General features: G+C 47.8%; 2 protein-coding genes across 10 annotated transcripts in view; one reads left to right on the forward strand and one right to left on the reverse strand.

The window, feature by feature from the left end:
• The first annotated feature begins 15 nt into the window (after positions 1–15).
• On the forward strand, positions 16–18,749 carry LRRC41 (leucine rich repeat containing 41). 6 transcript variants are annotated; one of them, XM_082364430.1, is made up of 10 exons: positions 16–441; positions 3,977–4,063; positions 5,615–5,685; positions 11,802–12,948; positions 15,810–16,070; positions 16,612–16,776; positions 16,869–16,967; positions 17,515–17,637; positions 17,862–17,937; positions 18,053–18,749. In XM_082364430.1, the coding sequence occupies exons 1-10, from the start codon at positions 243–245 to the stop codon at positions 18,270–18,272; spliced, it is 2,448 nt and encodes an 815-aa protein (XP_082220556.1). In that variant the 5' UTR covers positions 16–242; the 3' UTR covers positions 18,273–18,749. The 6 variants fall into 6 exon arrangements, with proteins under 6 accessions (XP_082220556.1, XP_082220557.1, XP_082220560.1 ...); XM_082364435.1 differs by lacking the exon at positions 3,977–4,063 and adding an exon at positions 4,091–4,127 and having other exon boundaries at positions 308–441; XM_082364432.1 differs by lacking the exon at positions 16–441 and adding an exon at positions 1,912–2,317.
• The window catches only part of RAD54L (RAD54 like), a 31,970-nt gene continuing 25,185 nt past the window's right edge, over positions 12,955–19,739 (reverse strand). For 3 of the 4 annotated variants that reach the window (XM_082364537.1, XM_082364540.1, XM_082364539.1), the window contains 2 exons: positions 19,176–19,339; positions 18,672–19,079 (listed from right to left, as the gene is read on the reverse strand). In XM_082364537.1, the coding sequence (XP_082220663.1) occupies positions 18,869–19,079; positions 19,176–19,339 (375 nt within the window). In that variant the 3' untranslated portion in view covers positions 18,672–18,868. Of the gene's footprint in view, positions 15,646–18,671; positions 19,080–19,175; positions 19,340–19,739 lie in introns of those variants that run through there. The other variant, XM_082364538.1, reaches the window with a different exon arrangement.

A 19,739-nucleotide genomic window follows, 5' to 3' on the forward strand; every position in this document is an offset into this window, starting at 1 on the left:
CACCAGAGGAGGATTTGCGAAGGAATTATCCCCTTAGTCACGCCAGACCCAAACATATTGACCCTGGGAATTTACTTGAAATACTGGCTTCTAAGAGACTTGGAAGGTATGCAGAAGTATTCGATGTTCCTTTAGCGCAATTCCCAGTCTTCCCCACATCGCTGATGGAACCGTCCTAACTGCTGACCTTTTCAAGATGGTGGCCCGCGAATGCTACTCTCGGGCTCGCGCACCTCCCCAAGATGGCGGCGCCCGAGGCCTGGCGCGCCCGGAGTTGCTGGTTCTGTGAGGTAGCGGCGGCAACGACCATGGAGGCCACGTCCCGGGAGGCGGCGCCAGCGAAGAGCTCGGCCTCGGGCCCCAGCGCTCCCCCCGCCCTGTTCGAGCTGTGCGGGCGGGCGGTGAGCGCCCATATGGGGGTTCTGGAAAGCGGGGTGTGGGGTAAGTCGCGGGGTGAGGGGCTACCTCTGGCAACGAGCGGAGACGGCCCAGCGGCCGGGGGGCGCGGGGGGCGAGGCCGGGAGGCCTGGAGCAAGGCCCAGCCCGGGGCACTGGAAGCCAGACCGTTGGGTTGGAGCATGAATTCCGTGACTGACAGGACTGGGTACAGTAAAGGCGGAGACCAAACCGGCAGGTGGACCCGCACCGCGGCCTGGCCGGGGGGCGCGGGGGGCGAGGCCAGGAGGCCCGGTCTGGGGCGAAGCGGGCCGGGCGACAGAGGCAGGACTGACTAGCCGGGCTGTGGGCACCGAAGTGACACTCGGGCTGGGCCGGGCTGCGGAGTCTCGGATGTCGAGCGGACGGTCAGGGATGGCCCGTCTGCTTGGGGGCGGGGGCCGAGGTTGCGAGGCCCGGACGGAGGCCAGGAGGCCAGGCCCGGGGCTACCTAACCAGACTGACGGCGCGGGGCCTCCGGCGTCTGCCTGACAGACCGCGGGGGCCGAGACTCCGGAGGCCAAGCCGCTGGGCGAGGGCAGCCAGTGGACTGGAGAGCGAGGGGATGGGGCTGCCGGCGAGGCCGAAAGGCTTGGGGCGCCGAGGCCTGTCTGACGGCCCGGGGCTGGAGGGAGCGAACAGACGGCCAGGGTCTCGGATGCCAAACTGACTGAGCGACGGACTGACGGGCAGGGCACGGAGCGCCGGAGGCCGCTCGGATTGGCCGGAGCGGCGAGGAAGGGCCAGAGAGCGGGTGAAGGGAGGCCGGGAGAAGATCAGCAATCGACGGAGGCGCGAATGACGGACAGGCGGGAAGGGCCACGGAGGCCCCAGGCGGGGCGACGGCCCGGGGATCCCGAACTGGGAGGGGGTGCGGCGCCGCTAGGAGGCCTGGGTCCGAGTGGAATGAAAGGAGGCCCGGGCCTGAGAGCGGCCGAGACCGCCAGGCCCGGCCTGGGTTGAGGGCGCCCAGGCTGAGGAGCAGAGGCGGGCGGCCTAGGGCGCTGGGATGAGGGCCTGGGAGGGTGAACCGACTAGCCCGGCTGGGGGGCCTGGGAGTACGGCGGCGGGGTGGGCCGAGTAACGGAGGAGGGAGGTCTGCAGGCGGATTGGCACGAGGAGGCCGGGCCGTGGGGTGGGTACCGCTGGTCGCAGTCTGGCAGCTGAGGAGGAAAGCGCGGGTGGGCGACCTGGGCACTGACGGTGAGAGTGAAAGAGAGGAAAGTGAGTGCTCTGGGGGTAGGCCTGCCCGCACGGGGCGGAGGGAGGCCTTGGGCCTGACTGACTGCTGGTGTGAGGGGGTGGGGCCCGGAGGCCAGGGCTGAAGTTGGGTGAGGAGATGGCAGGCCAGGCCGAGGGCCCGGGGAGGGGGAGGGGGTGGCAGGAGAGGAGGCCCTGGGCCTGCGGGGGGGGGGGGGGGCGTGGGTGTCTAGAGTAGGCCTCAGGAATGGTGGTGGTGGTGTCTTTGCGAGGAGGAAGGCCCGTGTAAGGTCAGGAGTGGGGGCTTGATGTCCTGGGATGGGGGGTTTGGGTTACACGCGTGAGGAGGCCAATGTGGAGAAAAGGCTCTGGCGTTTGGGGGGTTGGGCCTCCAGGAATGAGCCCCAAAACTGTGGAGTGGTTAAGGAGGTCCAGGGATGGAGGAAGGCCCTTGGTGGTGGTGGTGGTGGTGGTGGGGACCGATCCTGAATAGGCCCAAGTGCCTTGTCTGCTGGGGGAAAACTGTTAGAAGTCCTCAGGCCTAGTGAGGGGGAGGGGATTGTGGAGGCCCTGGACCAACAGCTAAAAAGAGTAGGGTCAGGCTGACTCATGGGCAATGGGAGAAAAGTCTCAGCGGATCCGTGCAGGAGGCTCAGAAAAATCCTGGGGAATGTGGAAGAAGGTACAGTGGATCTGGCTGTGTCAGCCTGGACCTTCCAGAATGCTAAACCTGGCTACGAGGGCAGAGGACTGGGGGTGGAGGCCCGAAGTTGAGAAGGGGAAGCATTGAAGATGTGGGCTGGAAAGAAGCAAGGAAGAGCCTGGCTTAAGAAGAATGGAGAAAGGTACAGAGGAGTTTGTGAATAACGGGATGAGAATCCCTGTGGCTGTGAGAGGGGAGGGCTAAACAAGGGAGCATTATGGACAGAGGAAGAAGAGCTCCTATGGGCCTAGCCCAGGTGGACAGTCACACAGAATCAAGCTAGGTCTCTTAGAAGGGCCAAGTAAGAGACCTGCTAAGCAATGCTATTTTGGAGGAAGGTCTCAGTGTGGGCTAACAGCCAGGAAAGCCTTCCTGGAAGTAGTGCACTAGCATTTCTTTGTGTAGAGAGAGAGGAGGGGAAAATGAGTGAAGGCAGCAGGAAAGGATATAATGAGGAATAGAATAGGTATGTTATACCTTGAATGCCAGGATATGGAACTTGGACTTTATCTTGAATGCAGTAGAGTGACTACATTAGTATAATAGCATAGGGAATTAATGCTTTTCTTCAGCAGGTACATTTGAGTACCTACTATGTAGAAAGAATTGTACTAGGCTCTTGGATATCTAGACTCAGTTATTGCATAAGTAAAGATAAAAGGAGATCCTGGAATGTAAGTTTTGAAAGAATTTTCTGAAGTATCAAGATCTTAAGACTTGTTCTTGGCAGGACAGAGATGCTTTTGACAGGATAAGAATAATAATCTTAAGAGGTAGTTATTATTATCTCAATTTTAAAATTGAGGAAACTGAGGCTCAAAGACATTAATTTGTCCATGAATTCATAATTAAGTGGTACAATCAGGATTTCACCCAGTTTTGTCCAATCTAGAGACTAAACCATTTAGCCACAATACTGTAATGCCTCTCAGATCTAGGGAAGTTAGCAAGAGCAAGTTTTGTTTTTAAGATATATTGAATTAAGAGTATAGAGCCTAATTATTTCTATTCTTCATAGGAAAGTGCTAGTTCAGGGTATAGTGGGAGCCCAAAGGATGGAAGTGGCCAGTTTGGAAGAGTGGGAAGGGAATTCAGGAAAGGCTTAATAAAGGGCATGTGATACGTGAAAGATGAGTAATTGATATGCTGAAAATGGCAAGAACTTTCCCAGTGGAGAGAACAGCATGACAAAGGCACAGGCAGAAAGCAGGGAGTTAGGTAACTGAAAGAAGTAGTTTAGTATGGCTGAAGTGTAGGAGGCAAAGCAGGGAGCTGGAGAAGTTAGTAGGGCCCAGATTATGAAGGACTTTTTTTTTAATCACACATATTCAAAAGAACCTTTTAAATGCGGAATGGTCCATTAGACTTGGGCAGAAGTGAACTGCCAGCTCCTAAATGAGCCTATCAGCTTGCTTTGTGGGATTATCTCACCCTTGAAGACATGCATGCCCCTGAAATTCCAGCTGCCAACTAAGTGGCTGAAGATAAGTGGACCAGAGTTTGAATTAAACTTAGGTTAGCTTCTATAAGTTCCACTCGTCAAGTGAGAAGTCTGCCCTCCTGTTTTCCTTTCCAGTAGGATAAATAATGCTTGCAACTCTGGGAGAAAAAAGTAAATTTTATGTTTGGTTTTTGTAGCCCTCCCAGGCCCAATACTTCAAAGCATCTTACCTCTGCTCAATATATATTACTTGGAGAGGATTGAGGAAACTGCCCTCAAGAAAGGTGAGTGTTTTTCTGTCTTTTTTTCAGTCACTGATTGTAAGCAAGGCACCATGATGTTCTTCAGGTAAATATTACACCTGATACCTGCATAGAACTTCATGCTTTTCAAAAAGTACCCTCACACCTATTTTCTTATCTGATTTCTCAATGTCCTGTGAAACATAAAACAAGTATGTGATCCCTATTATACTAATAAAAAAGAAACCACAGGCACACAGCGATTAATAGCAAAGCCAAATAGAACCCAGATCTTTTGCGGGATCTTAGTTCCCCGACCAGGGATTGAATCCAGGCCCCGGCAGTGAAAACACCAAGTCCTAACCACTGGACAGCCAGGGAATTCCTGAACACAGATCTTTTTTTTTTTAAGTTATTTTTTTAAAATTAATTAATTTATTTTTGGCTGCATTGGGTCTTCGTTGCTGCACACGGGCTTTCTCTAGTTGCGGTGCGCGGGCTTCTCATTGCAGTGGCTTCTCTTGTTACAGAGCACGGGCTCTAGGCACATGGGCTTCAGTAGTTGTAGCTCACGGGCTCAGTAGTTGTGGCTCGTGGGCTCCAGAGCGTAGACTCAGTAGTTGTGGTGCATGGGCTTAATTGCTCTGCACCATGTGGGATCTTCCCAGACCAGGGCTTGAACCCTGTGTCCTCTGCATTGGCAGGCAGATTCTTAACCACTGCGCCACCAGGGAAGCCCCAGATCTTTTTTTGTTTTAAATAAGCTTCAGTTACAATGTTTTTTTTTTTAATTCATTTTTTATTTATTTTTGGCTGCATTGAGTCTTAGTTGCAGCACGCGGGATCTTCGTTGAGGCATGCAGAATCCTTCATTGCGGTGCCCGGGCTTCTCTCTAGTTGTGGCGTGTGGGTTTTCTCTTCTCTAGTTGTGGCATGCAGGCTCCAGGGCGCATGGGCTCCATAGTTGTGGCGTGCAGGTTCCAGAGCACGTGGGCTCTGTAGTTTGCAGCATGAGGGCCCTCTAGTTGAGGCACGCGAGCTCAGTAGTTGTGGCACGTGGGCTTAGTTGCCCCACGGCATGTGGGAACTTAGTTCCCTGAACAGGGATCGAACCTGGGTCCCTTGCATTGTAAGGAGGATTCTTTACCACTGGGGCACCAGGGAAGTCCCGAACCCAGATCTTTTGAATCTTAGTTTTTCTAATTTTTCAAGCTGCCTCCCAAACCCCTCATTGGACACATCTGTTAACAGCTAACATTCATCTAACTAACCCTGTTCCAAGCACTGTCTTAGGCACTTTACCTGGAGAAACTCATTTAATATTTTCAACAACTCTGTGAAATTGCTATTATTAACTACATTTTATAGATAAGGAAACTGAGGTACAGAAAAATTAAGTAACTTGCCCAGGGTTACACTGCTAGACTATGGTTTGCTGATATTTAAAGCCAGGCAGTCTGTCGTTAGAGCCAGTGCTCTTTACCACTCTGCCGTGTTGCTCCTGTGAACCTAGAAAAGGACATTAAAAGGCTGATGTACTTCACTCATGGAGACCAAGGGGCAGCCAAGTAAATGTGATATTTCTCTCTACAGGCCTCTCCACTCAGGCCATTTGGCGCCGACTATGGGATGAGCTGATGAAGACAAGGCCTTCCAGTTTGGAAGTAAGTTAAGGCACCAGGTAGAACTCTGGCCTGACTTTGCACAGTGAAAGCAGGAATAGCACACAAACACAAGCTGGGTACTGGTAAAGTGCAGGGGCAGGCATGGAATGAATTTGGGAAGAGGTCTCTGATGGCTTGTCACAAAGTTCTTTTCATTTGACATTTGTCACTGACTTGCTTGTTCACCATGTTTGCAGCTGACACAAAACAGGAAAAGGTAGTGATCACAATGGATGGCAGAACCTGGATTCAGGTCTTGACAGGGCTGGAGCAATGGTCAAACCTAACAAGATGAAATTTAGCAGAATAAACCAACTCTCCACTTGAGTCTAAAAATTCTAATTGCATGACATCAGGGTAGTGGGTGGAGGGGTCTGGCTTAGCAGCAGTTAGTATAAAAAAGATTAAGAGGGTTTAGTCTACATTGTGCTGAAGCCACTCATATAATGACTGTATCCTGAGCTGTGTGAACTAATGTAACTATAATGTAGACTGAAAGACAAGGGGGATGATAGACCTGCTTGACTCTTCAGTGGTCAGGCTATCCCTGGAGTATGGAGAAAGAAGCCAAAGCCACATCATGTGAGTCACATTTGGAAGACTGGAGATGTTTTTCCTGAAAAAGAGAAGACTTGGGGAACATGAACTGTCTTGAAATATTTGAAAGAGGGATTAACAGACTTGTTCTGGGTGGAAGCTAAAGGAGGATAAATTTTTGCTAAACTGTAGAATTTTTAAACTCTAAGGTTATTGGTGATGAAACAAGCTAATTCCAGAGGTAATAAGCTTCCCATCACTAAGTGTTTAATAGAGTCTGGATAACCACCTGACACAAGGGTAATGTATCAATAGAAGAAGTTCGGCATTATTGGAGATATTGGACAAGATGACTTTTAGGGGTCCTCTTAGCCCTTAGAATAATAAGATTCTGTTATTCATTGGTTCATATATAACTCACTGGAGCTCTCATTTAAACAGAATTCCTTTTGCTGCTCCATAATTAGGTGACAGGACAGATTGAGTTCAATAAACATTTACTCAAACTTACACATACCACGTCTTATGCTGAATATTAAAGGTATAGACACAATCCCTAATCTTGAGGAACTATCAGTTTAGTGGGGAAATCTGCAAACAAATACATCATGTATGGTAGGGCAAGTGGTATGATCGAGTGTAGCGAGGAGGTTGAAGGAAAAGGGAGTAAGAAAGTCTTTCCTAGGAAGTAGTATTTGAACTGGGCTTTATATAGTGAATGAGGCCAAATGACAAGAGAACAAGCTCTTATCAGAAATTGGAGATTTATTTTGTGGGGATATACTGGGTTCAGTAACATTCAGCTCCATTTCCACTTCCAGATCTAGATGCAACCCCTGGAGCTCAGCATAATGACATTGAGGCCCAATGAAATTATCAGGCATTATGTACAGGAGTTAGGCCTCATGAGGAAGAGAAGTGGACACAAGAATGTTGAGAAACGGCAACAGCTTCCTGCAACCTTTAAAGAAACATGAGATTCACTTTGTCACAGTGTCTCCCAAGTAGTGTGGTTGACTAGCAGGTGATAGAGACTGTAATATCTTTCTCTTTGAGAAAGCTTTTTCCACCATTATCTCAAGCTTCCTGGGAAGTAATGTCTATTTGTTATCTGTTTCCTTGTCTCAGAGTATTTCAGAATATATAGGATGCCCCAGGCCTGGTGGCCTAACAGTCACCTACACACAAGTCCTGACTTGGAGCATATCCATTCCAGAGGGTGTCTGCTTCCACTTCCCACTTTTGCATAACAGTAACCTTCACTTCATTCATAATTCAAACAGTTATTGAGTGACTATTCAGTTCCAGGCACTACGCTAGGTTCTAGGTATACAGTGGTGAGCAAGATAGACAGAGCACCTGATTGCCCATAGAGCAATAGTATTTCAAACTGTGTAGTACTAGTGTATATGTTTATTAAGAGATCTGCAGAATAAAATAGATATTCTGGAGACAAAGCAATGGGGAAATGAAGGATTATTCAGTCAATGATTCTCTAGTAACTGGTTAACCATTTGGAAAAACTAAAGTTAGCGCCTCACTTTACAGTATACTCAATTTCTATATAGATTAAAGATTACATTGTAAAAAGTAAAAGCACAAAACAATTTTAAAAAAGAATAAAGGTGACTGGTTATCTAATCTCAGGGTGGAGAGTGCTAGTAGATAGGCAGAACCGAAAAAGAAAATATGGACACATCTGGCCACATAAAATGCCAACACTATAAATACAATTTAAAAGGTATGTAAAAAAAACCCACTATAAATACAATTTAAAAGGTACGTAAAAGAATGTTTGCAACAGTATTTGCAAAATAAAAGGATACAGAAGATAAGACAGAGGCGAACAGTAGAATAAAATGAATATAGATTTGGACAAGTTTCAAAATATACAAAAATCTCCAATAAAGTAAAAAATGTTCAATCTCATTAATAATAAAAAAAATGAGAAAGTAAAATTATACCTCTTAAATTAGTGAAGTCTTGTTTTAATTTGGTTTTGTTTTAAAAGATAATTCCAGGGATGGGTAGGACTTGCATTTTAATATGCTGTTGGTGGGAGCAGAAATGTTACAACTTTCTTGGTGGGCAATCTGGTGATAATTGTCAAGAGTCTTTAAAATATTCAAATTCTTCAACTAGAAATTTTAAGAAGTATATATCTTATGGTATATAAAATTGAGATACTCATGAAGATTTATTTCCAGATGTTCATTACAGCAAAGTTTAATATAAAAAGCTAGAAACAATTTAAGTATTCAATAATATAGAAATTATTAAATATAGTACATCCATATTTTCAAAGTATTAATAAAGTCATTCTAAAAATATTTAAATACATGGTGGTAAAAATGTTTAATGATGTGGTGATATGTAATGTTTAGAAAAAAAGCCCAGCATTTGAAACTGTTCAGAATTGTCTCAGTGTTAAAAACACAAATACTTATAGCTCATCACATATACACTCCAAAAAGTTGGTTTACACATGATTTTTGATTTGCTTCCTTATAGTTCCACAAACAATATTTCTGTTATCAGAAAAACAGTGGACGATATATAGCTTATGAGCATTTGCAGGCTCTAACAGTTTAGTACAAGAAAATATTTAGCTCTCCCTAGTTTGTACACACTTCTTCCTTCCCTACCAGTACCTGAGCTGCCAGCCCGTTGTGGATGGGCCAAGGACTAATTGTGTTGGTAAGCAAATGTCATGTCACCTCTTTGGTGGTGCCTCATTTCCCCTACTCTCCCCCAAAAGAAAGTATTTAAATCACTTTGCATTGTCTGAACTATAGTGTATGAGTCCACAAAATGAGTGGCTTGGACTAGATCTCTCAGGTATTTTTCAGCTTTTAAGTTTTAGCATAGAGTCTTCTACAAGGTGGTAATGGAATAAAATACAGTGAATTGATACCTGCTTATGCATTAATTCATGAGAAAGAAGCCATTGCAATAGTCGTCAACTAATTTTACATACTCATTTAATTTTCACAACAACTCTGTCATGTAGGTATAGTTATCTTCCTCAGTGTACAGATGATGAAACTGAGGCAGAAAGAGGAAAAGTGACTTACCTAAGGTGACAGTTCATGAATGGCAGACCTGAGATTCAAGTTGAGGCAGTCTGCCTCTGGAGTGCATGCTCTTAATCACTATGTCATGCTGCTTTCACTGTGGTTATCACAGGTCTGGGGTGTTCCAATTTCAAATATTCTCTCCTATTGTCTTTGTAAACCAATAAAATGTCTGAAAAACCCAAGTATTTAGTTATCTAAAGTTCATATTCCACATGCCTTATAGTCGGAAACAGCCACAATATCTTGGTTCATGTTCACATCTTTGTCCATATTTTAGGCCCAGGTCTCATGGTAACCATCTATTTCACTTGTGAAGTTGAAGCCTTGCTAGGGATACCTGCAAGTATTTTTCAAGGCTGTGTGGGCCAGCAAATGTGTGAAAAAAGTGCTAGAATGAGGCAGGATTAAAGGATTCAGGAATAGCCTCTTTGCTTCCACTTAAGGCTGAGTAGAGATTTGGTTGCCAGGTATTTTTTCCTGCTGCCCTCAGGCCCCCACACTGCTGCTGGAGGGGCCTTTCTCACTTGTTGCTGCTATGCAGTTAGCTTAAACATGAAGTCGTTCCTAATTATTTACCACAGCAGGGTCTTGGGGAATAGCTAGGGCAAAGGGAATGACACTTTTGCCTGAGAATAGGGGCCCACCTCCTGCCAAGAACCTCATATAAACTGAGGGTCAATCTGGTATGAGGGAATGCACGGAGGCAGGGTAGATACCAAAGGAAGTATCTTATTTTTAGCCTTTGGGAACCTCAGGCCCCACTACCTTCAGGCTGAATAAGCACCCTGCTTAACAGGCTCTGCCTCCATCCAGCCCATTTCCCATGTGGGGTAATTATTATCATTAACAACAGAAGTTACATTTTGTATTTTACAGTTTACAAGGTGCTTTAAACTTGCACTGTCTCATTTGATCTTCACAACAAACCGGTGAAGCAGGTGATATTATCCACATTTTACAGATGAAGAAAGAGGTTTAAAGAGGTCCAGAGTATAGTGGCAGAGCTGGCACTTTTATCAAAGTCATCAGACTTTCTATGCACCTTAGGAAAGAATGGGGACTTAGAGAAATATCAATATTTGTCTCAATGTGTCCTTTTGGGGTAGGTAGCAGTAATTCCTAATCTCTGATATATACATCAGAATCATCCGGGGAAGGTTTAAAAAATAAATAAAGATGCCTGGACCTTACCTCAGATGTAACATAATCACCAAGTCTGGGTACATGGCATATGAATTTTGGGAAAAAGCTCCACAGTAAATTCTGATGTATATCAAAGCTTAAAAATCACTTGTGTTCAGTTCTTCTAAATGTATCAGAATAGCCTGATGAAATCTCATACCCATCAAAGCAAAGTATTGCCTTGGAGAAAACTAAGACTTGCTGCCTCCTCTCCAGGAATTTCTAATCTGGTTGGGATGAGATGTATATACAGGCAGAGACTCAACACCATGAGACATATCTACCAATGTCTAAGACCTGAGTAGTCAGTATCAGAGTTCCAACAAGAGAGGTAGGGGGAGGGGTAGAAAGTGGGGCAGACAGTCAATGAGACGAACAGCCTCAAAGAGCAAAATGTTCGTAGGTCCTTTCATGAAGTCTATTTGATCTGGCAATGGAGAGCATTTCTGGCAGAGGTAGGAAAGGAAAAAGAAGGCACGTTTGGGTCAGTGAGGTGACCAGTTTCGCCAGAGCAAAGCATTCATGAGCAAGATGTGGCAGATAAAGCTTCTCAGGTAGGCAGAGGCTATATTGTGGACAGCTTTCCCTGCCAGCCTGAGGAACTTCAAATGTGCTGCAGCACTGATCCCCTAAGCAGTGGGGAGACATTAGGGGTTTTAAAGGAGAATAACGTAATCAGAGAGTTTTGTTTTTTAATACAAAGATGAACCCAGTGGACTTGTGCAAAAGTTTGGGAAGGGGAACAAGCAGAGGAATCAGGAAGCTAATGAGGTAGCCAGATGTTAGGTGATAAGGGTCTGAACAAAGGTGGTAGTGTTAAGAATGGAAAGTTAGGATCAGGTTCTAAAAACAAGTGTGGAAGAACTTACAGGGTTGAGTGTTTCACTTGGGAGGCACTATAGCAATAGTCTCTGGAACCAAATTTCCTGGGTTCAAATCTTTTTTTTTTTTTTTTTTTGGCTATGCCATGCAGCTTGTGGGATCTTAGTTCCCCGACCAGGGATTGAACCTGGGCCCTCAGAAGTGAGAGCTCAGAGTCCTAACCACTGGATCACCAGGGAATTCCCTCCTGGGTTCACATCCTAATTCTGCCCCTTAACTGTGTAACCACAGGCAATAACATTTGTGCCTTGGTTTTCTTACCTGTAAAATGGATCTAATAGTAATATATACCTCAAAGATGTGAGGATTAAATGAATTTGCATACATTATTTAGAACGTTACCTGGCTCAGTAAACAGCTAGCTATTGGAAGGAAGGAAACTGGGTTCCATGGGTAGCACTTAGTATCACAGCTGTCTGGAATGTTCTCTGCTTTCAGAGCGTGACCTGTTGGCGAGCCAAGTTTATGGAGGCCTTTTTTTCCCATGTTCTACGTGGGACCATTGATGTGTCTTCTGACAGGCGTCTTTGTGACCAGCGCTTCTCACCTCTCCTGCATAGCTCCCGCCATGTCCGGCAGCTCACCATCTGCAACATGCTGCAGGGTGCAACTGAGCTGGTGGCTGAGCCCAACCGCAGGGTTCTGGAGACCCTGGCCAGTTCCCTGCACACCCTCAAGTTCCGCCACCTGCTGTTCTCTGATGTGGCTGCTCAGCAGTCACTTCGGCAGCTGTTGCATCAGCTTATTCACCATGGGGCTGTCAGCCAGGTGTCGCTGTACTCCTGGCCTGTACCTGAGTCAGCCCTTTTCATTCTTATCCTCACCATGAGTGCTGGCTTCTGGCAGCCAGGCCCTGGTGGCCCACCCTGCCGCCTCTGTGGAGAGGCCTCCCGAGGCCGGGCCCCATCCCGAGATGAAGGGTCCCTCCTGCTGGGCTCACGCCGGCCTCGCCGGGATGCTGCTGAGCGATGTGCTGCAGCCCTGATGGCCTCCCGGCGGAAGAGTGAAGCCAAGCAGACGGCCAGAGCCGCACCTGCCGCTCGGGTAACACGCCGGAGCACACAGGAGAGCCTGACAGCAGGCGGGACAGACCCTAAGAGGGAGCCGCTCCCTCCAGCCACTTCCCATGAGGCTCCTGGCACCAAACGCCCACCCTCTGCTCCAGCCACCACCTCCTCTGCCTCTGCTTCCTCTTCTTCCACATCCTCATCTAAACGGGCTCCAGCTAGCTCAGCCCCACAGCCTAAGCCCCTAAAGCGTTTTAAGCGAGCTGCAGGGAAGAAGGGTGCTCGCACCCGTCAGGGGTCTGGTGCTGAATCTGAAGACCTATATGACTTTGTTTTCATTGTGGCGGGTGAGAAAGAGGATGGGGAAGAGATGGAGATCGGGGAAGTGGCTTGTGGAGCATTGGATGGATCAGATCCCAGTTGCCTGGGGCTTCCAGCACTGGAGGCCTCCCAAAGATTCCGCAGCATTTCCACCTTGGAGCTCTTCACAGTTCCACTCTCCACAGAGGCGGCTCTGACACTGTGCCACCTGCTGAGCTCCTGGGTGTCTCTGGAGAGCCTCACACTCTCCTATAATGGTGAGTGCCCTGGAGGGGCAGGGGTTGGGTCTCCCAGCAGCACCAGCTGTGTGCCCAACCCTGTGGAGGGGAATAGGGGGTATGATCAGGAAGCTGGAGGTGTGGCCCTACCCACTTCACGGGAGGCAGAAGGCACACACATGAAATAGTGGCAGACTGTCGGTGCTCGAGAAGATGAACACAAGGTCTACAGGCTTGATCTAGTTGGAAGCAGAGGTTCCTGAGGGACAGTGAGAATCTGAAGAATGAGTCTACCTTAGATATGGTAGGCAAACCAAGGACAGGTGGGAGAATATAGTGTATACAGGGCCAACCAGGGCTGAGGTTGGATCTCACTAGTCATATCAAAGCAGCTATACAAAAAGGTGTGGGACACCTTTTTTTAAAAAAATCAGACCAGCAACCTACAAAACAGCCCTCAGTTCTTTCCTATCTGGTTGTGCCCAGCTAGCCAAATTTCAGTTCTGGCTAAATCCAGCAATCTGCCCAGGTTGCTGAACACTGCTAGAGAAAGTCACACAACTGCAGATTGGTGCTACTATATACATTCATGGTCATCAATCTCATATGAACCCTGTTTGCAACATCAGCTCCATTCCTACCCTACCACTTCAAACCCTTCTTTTCCTCTCAGCAGATGACCACCTACATTACAGAGAAAATAGAAGCCATCACACATAACTCCTTCAACTTATTGTTAACCAACCTATAAACTCCTACACCTGCACTCTTCCTTTCTTCCTCCATCACAATGGGAGAAATGGCTGCCCTATCTAAGGCTAACTCTTCTGCCTGTGCTCTGGATACATACCCTCTTACCGCCTGAGGAAAGCAAATTTTTCAAATGCCTTAATAAGAGCTAACTTTTATATACTGCCTACTATGCATCTGGCATATTTTAAATATTCTTTAACTAATTTAATCCTTACAATTCTGAGGTCAAGTGACTTGCCCAGGATAAGTTAGTAAATTGTAGAGCTAGAATTCAAAGCCAGGTAACCTGGCTCCAGAACTCATGCTTATAAACCACTTAATGCTGCCTCTCTTCTCTCAATCAGGTATCCACCAAAAACTACCACCACCTCCTCCATCTATTCCATTTATTAACTACTGTCCTATTCTTTCATGCCCTTCAGAGACAACCTTAAGAGTCATCTGTGCCCTCTTCTCTCACAGCCACTCCAGCCTTGCTTACACCCCATCTACTGCATTGAGGACCTCGAGGTGACCAAGGTCATCCTTGTTGCTAAGTCCAATATATACCTTTCAGTCTTCATCTTAAATTAATTCTCGGCATCATCTGCTATTAAGTATTGTCTTCTTCATGAAATAGTCTCATTTCTACTACGTCAAAATTTTCTGATTTTTTTTCTCCTCCCTTTCTGGATATTCTCTCTTAATGTTCAGAGAGCCTTGAAGTTCACCCACTTTACACATGCTTCCTGGACTTGGTTTCAAAGACCAACTATGCTGAAGACACCCCCATTTTATGACATTAGCCCAGATCTTCCTCCTAAACTCCAGACCTATTTATCCGACAACTAGATATCACAGGATTCATAAACCACACTCCCCAACCTGAATGCATCTTCTTCCTTCTAAACAGACCTTCCTTCTGTTCTCAATGACATCACAGATGATTCAGTTGCTCAAAAGAAACCTGGATTCTCTTACTCCACATATATTTGGTTACCAGGTTGTACAGTCTCTCAGATTCATTTATCTCCACATCCTTAATTCAGACTACCATTACCTCTCACCTGGATTCATCATTTCAGCAGTTCCTCCTGACTCCACACACACCATACAACTCATTTTTTACACCACAACCCAAGCATCTTCAAAAGTGCAAATCTGTCAATCACCTAAAAATTCAATGGCTTCTTGTCACTGTATGTCTGTTTTACTTAGAGGGCCATTCATGTTCCTACCCTGCTTATCTCTATAGTTGAATCGTCAACACTTCCCTCCCTTATACTTTACACACCAGCCACATTGAGTCTTTCTGTTCTTGGAACCTGCCACTCTTTCCCCTTCAGGTCTTGATATATGCCAAGTTCACTCTGCCAGTCACTCTTCCTCCTTTTAGCCTGTCTCTTTTATGTTCTTTAGGACTCAGCCAGAGAGAGTCTTTACTGATGAAAGCTAAACTGGGTGTTAAGTACCCATCCTTTTACTTCCACAGCACTCTACTTCCCCAGTTCCCATCATATGCTTTTGTTATCAGGCTATATAGGCAGGAACAAGATCTGCTGCTCATGACTATCTAGCAAAAAAACATGCTTACCAGGTGCTTACCATGGGTAAGGTTTAGTTGAATGAATGAATCAAAAGGAGCCTGCTCAGTCCAAGGAGAGATAAAGGTGTGGCTTCCAAGGAATTATTTGCTCTGTGGCATTAAGCAACTGCCCTAACCTTTCTGGATCCTACTCCCTTCTGTGGGATGTTTTCTGCCCTATTCCCACCCAATGAATTTAAAAGTATTCCCTATTGGATCACTGTCACTCTCCTGCTTAGTTTTCAGATGTTCCCCATGACCTATAGGAAAAGTCCAGAGATCTCTGCTGCTGTCTGGGCCCATCATTCAGCTAGCAGCCACATGCTGTCCCACCACATCCTATCTTCTGTTTTGTGACTCTGCCCTGACTGATGTTTGAGGGCATGGCCCAGTAGAAGAGACATCAGTAAGCTGGTTACCTGAGGAAAAAGCAAGACAACGGATGAATAGTTGAGAATGATTTAAAATAATCTGATCCAAAGCTCAGATTTGGTAGTTATCAACAGAAATATTTGGAGTTGTCTCTGAATATTACCCCTACTGATACTCCCACATGACTGACCCAATCTCTTTCCTGCCATAGGCCTGGGCTCTAATATCTTCCGCCTGCTAGATAGCCTGCGGGCCCTGTCAAGCCAGGCTGGATGCCGCCTCCGTGCCCTGCATCTCAGTGACCTGTTCTCACCACTGCCCATCCTGGAGCTGACACGTGCCATTGTGCGAGCCCTGCCCCTCTTGCGGGTCCTCTCTATTCGTGTCGACCACCCTAGCCAGAGGGACAACCCTGCAGTACCAGGGAATGCAGGGCCCCCTAGCCACATAATTGGGGATGAGGAGATACCAGGTGAAGTACTATGCGCGTGTGTCTATCTCCATAGAAGTGTGCAGGTGTATTTGTGTGGGGACGCAAAAGATCTCTAATCCAGGCCTGTCACCACACATTCCTGGCTTATCTGTAATTTGTTGCCTTTAGAGCCTGTTCTTAAAGATAACCATGGGTTGGATAAATCCCAGACCAACACTAGCCCCGTAGGGAGTGACTATGGCAGATCTGTCTCCAGAAAGGGGTCTGAACCAAGAACAGACCTGACCGTTAGACTAGATTGGGTCCCCATGCTGTATGTTTCCTTAGTTCCTGCATGTCTCATATCCCACCATTCTGCATACGCTACTCGTGTCTGATTAGTTGTCTTCTTGGATTAAAAGCACCGTTAAGGACAAGAACTAAGTCGAATATTAGCATACTGCCTCGCATATATTAGGCACTCAAGGACAAGTAGATGAATAAATGATTTTTCAGTGAATCCTTTAAGGACAGGATGGGACCTGCAATGGAAGTGAAGTAGCAATGGCCAGCTGTAATCTTCTCTCCCTACCATATCCAGAAAACTGCCTGGAACAGCTGGAGATGGGATTTCCACGGGGAGCCCAGCCAGCCCCACTGCTGTGCTCTGTACTGAAGGCCTCAGGTTCTCTGCAGCAGCTGTCCCTGGATAGTGCCACCTTTGCCTCTCCCCAAGATTTTGGGCTTGTGTTGCAGACACTCAAAGGTAGGACCCAGTTAGAATGGTAAAGGGAGAATAGAAGGGGACTTTGCATTGTTGTTTGAGAACACTAAGATCCATGAACTTTCCCGATCCAGAGTACAACCTAGCTCTGAAGAGGCTGAGCTTCCACGACATGAATCTGGCTGACTGTCAGAGTGAGGTGCTGTTTTTGCTACAGAATCTGACTCTTCAAGGTAAGTTCTTCATCCAGAGCCTGGGGCATTCGTGGGTCCTCACTGCAGATCTGCCACGGTCTCACTGAGTGAGCAAGCCACTGTTCTTTTCTTGGCCTTGTCAACTATAAAATGATCACAGAACCTGCATCACCTTCCTTCTAAAGGGTCCCCTACTCAACTCGTCCTATACTAAACATGGGAAATTACTCACTTGGAGAGTGCCTCACCTAAAAATTTTTCTTACCTTCCAGTGGCTGACAAATGATGGTGGTGGGAAGGGATAAATGTGCTGCCAGGCGCCCCCTCATAGACTTGTAGCTAATGCCCACCCCTGCATAGAAGGAAGTGTATGGAGAACCGTCTGTGCAGAGAGCCTCCCCTGTAGGCTCAATCTCTGGCTTGAATACTGACTTACTTGCAGCCTTGCTTGGGGTTTTGGACAAATTATTTTCTCTTTCTGGGACTCTATGTAAAATGTTCATACCCCTTGCTAAGGCCCTGGGGCCGGAGGGGCAACACCAGTTCTCATGCTGCCATCAGAACTTATTCCACTTTCTCTTGACAGAGATTACCTTCTCCTTCTGCCGTCTGTTTGAGAAGCGCCCGGCCCAATTTCTGCCTGAGATGGTTGCTGCTATGAAGGGCAACTCCACACTGAAGGGCCTCCGGCTGCCGGGGAACCGCCTGGGTGGGGGCAGGGCCCTGAGGAGGGAGAGGGGGAAGGAGCCAGTCCTTTGACCTAGAAACTCAGTAGGTGAAGGCATACACCTCTCCACTGGGAAGACGGGGGTTGGGATATAGTTGTGCTGGGGCTTTAGGAGTCTGGGCTTCTCCCCAGCCAGAACTGGGTTGGGATACCCTTGTTCCCTGTTCTTGGGTAGAGGTGATGAGTATTTCTCCCCTTCTCCCCAGGGAATGCTGGCCTACTGGCCCTGGCAGATGTATTCTCAGAAGATTCATCCTCCTCTCTGTGTCAGCTGGATATCAGGTACATGTGGGCGTGGGGAAGGTGAGAGGAGGGCAACGACAAGGGATGGAGCTGCAGGGACACAGACCAGGGATTAGTTGACTCCTGGGTGTCTAATCCTTCTCACCCCTACCAGTTCCAACTGCATCAAGCCAGATGGGCTTCTGGAGTTTGCCAAGCGGCTGGAGCGCTGGGGCCGTGGGGCCTTTGGTCACCTGCGCCTCTTCCAGAACTGGCTGGACCAGGATGCAGTCACAGCCAGGGAAGCCATCCGACGGCTCCGGGCCACCTGCCATGTGGTTAGCGACTCGTGGGACTCATCCCAAGCCTTCGCAGATTATGTCAGCACCATGTGATGGGCCCATGCCTCACAGGCCCATGCTCAGTACCATCAGCTTGCAGGGGCTGAGGCATGGGCTGCCCAGAACTCCCAACCACCAATTCTATCTTTCTCTTTCTGTCACCTTTTTTCTCTTTTTTCCTTTTTCCCTTGCACTGAGGTCTTGGAGGCCTTGATGGGGCCCAGCAAAGGCATTCCCACAACTGGGTTTAGAGCCTTTGGGCTCCTTACTCAGTACCCGGGGCCAGGAGGTCACAGTGGTCATTAATCACTGAGGACAGCCCCCACCCCCTTCCCTGCCCCGGGGTTCCTGCTTTCCCTCCTCAAGCAGTTACCCAGGCTTTAGTGAAGTGTAGGAGTGCCCACTACCAGGCCTCTCCTCTACTGGGCTCACCATGCTGCTCCCAGGCCTCAGTCCCTTTCATACCTTTATTCCTTTCTTTTTTTTAACCAAAAAAGTTTTTCTTATAAAATAAATTTTGGGCAAACATCATGCAGCCCTTCTTGATGATTTTTCTCTCAGAGAACAAAATTCAACAGTGCCCTATGGGGCGGGGAGCCCCCTTTCCCCAACTCCTTCCTCTAACAGCTACACACCAGACCAGCTGGTTATCAGTGGAGGCCCCGCTGCTCCTCATGGGAATGCTGGTGGAAGACGAAGGTGATGGCAGTGGAAGCAGCATCCCAGGCAGCCTGGAGTACCTCATCCTTGAGCCCCCGCTTATCAGTGCTATGGTTCCATTGAGCCAGGTCTGAGGTGCAGTCAGAACCATCAGGGGGTGGCCAGACCTGGTGGTTGTTGACACAGCGGCGGCAGCGCAACCTGCGGGCAGAGGACAGAGCTGTGGTTACTGTAGATCCCATCTCCAAGCTGTGTAGGGTGTTCAGAGGTAATGGCCAGCAGGGGCACTCCACCCACCTGTCATGTGTGTCACTGAGGCTAGCCTCATCCAGGGTAAACAGCTCCTTCAACTCGCCTAGAGAGAAGTGCCGCTCCACATCCTGCTCCTCATCCACCACACAGCTGCTCAGTGCCTTCTTGTGGCTCTGACGCTGAAAGATCTTCTCCTCAATGGTTCCTGCCTGGGGGGGGTGGGGGTAGGGGTGGAGGCCAGGGCTAAGTCACCTCCAAACACAGAGGGCAGGAAAACCCAGGGGTTGAAACTATAGCCACCCAAGAGAAGGGGAGATGTATGAGAAGAGTCTTGCAGCAATACCTCTGTTCATCTAAGCCAGCGGTCCGCAACCTTTTTGGCACCAGGGACCAGTGGTTTTGTGGAAGACAATTTTTATACGGACTGGTGACGGGTGGGTGGGGGGAAGTGGGGAATGGCTCAGGTGGTAACACGAGCAATGGGGAGCCCCAGATGAAGCTTTGCTCGCTTGCTGCTCACCTCCTGCTGTGCGGCCCAGTTCCTAACAGGCCGTGGACCAGTTCCAGTCCCCGGCCCAAGGGTTGGGGACCCCTGATCTAAGCCCATTT

The sequence above is a fragment of the Balaenoptera borealis genome (assembly GCF_965194805.1).
Source record: "Balaenoptera borealis genome assembly, chromosome: 1".
In the NCBI taxonomy this organism is placed as follows: Eukaryota; Metazoa; Chordata; class Mammalia; order Artiodactyla; family Balaenopteridae; genus Balaenoptera; species Balaenoptera borealis.

Bases quoted from the DNA above. Each gene is read 5' to 3' on its own strand.
- LRRC41 (XM_082364430.1), top strand. From the start codon at position 243: ATGGCGGCGCCCGAGGCCTGGCGCGCCCGGAGTTGCTGGTTCTGTGAG. The intron at 5,686-11,801 runs GTAAGTTAAGGC...CTCTGCTTTCAG, and splicing joins CAAGGCCTTCCAGTTTGGAA to AGCGTGACCTGTTGGCGAGC. The intron at 17,938-18,052 runs GTACATGTGGGC...CACCCCTACCAG, and splicing joins CTGTGTCAGCTGGATATCAG to TTCCAACTGCATCAAGCCAG.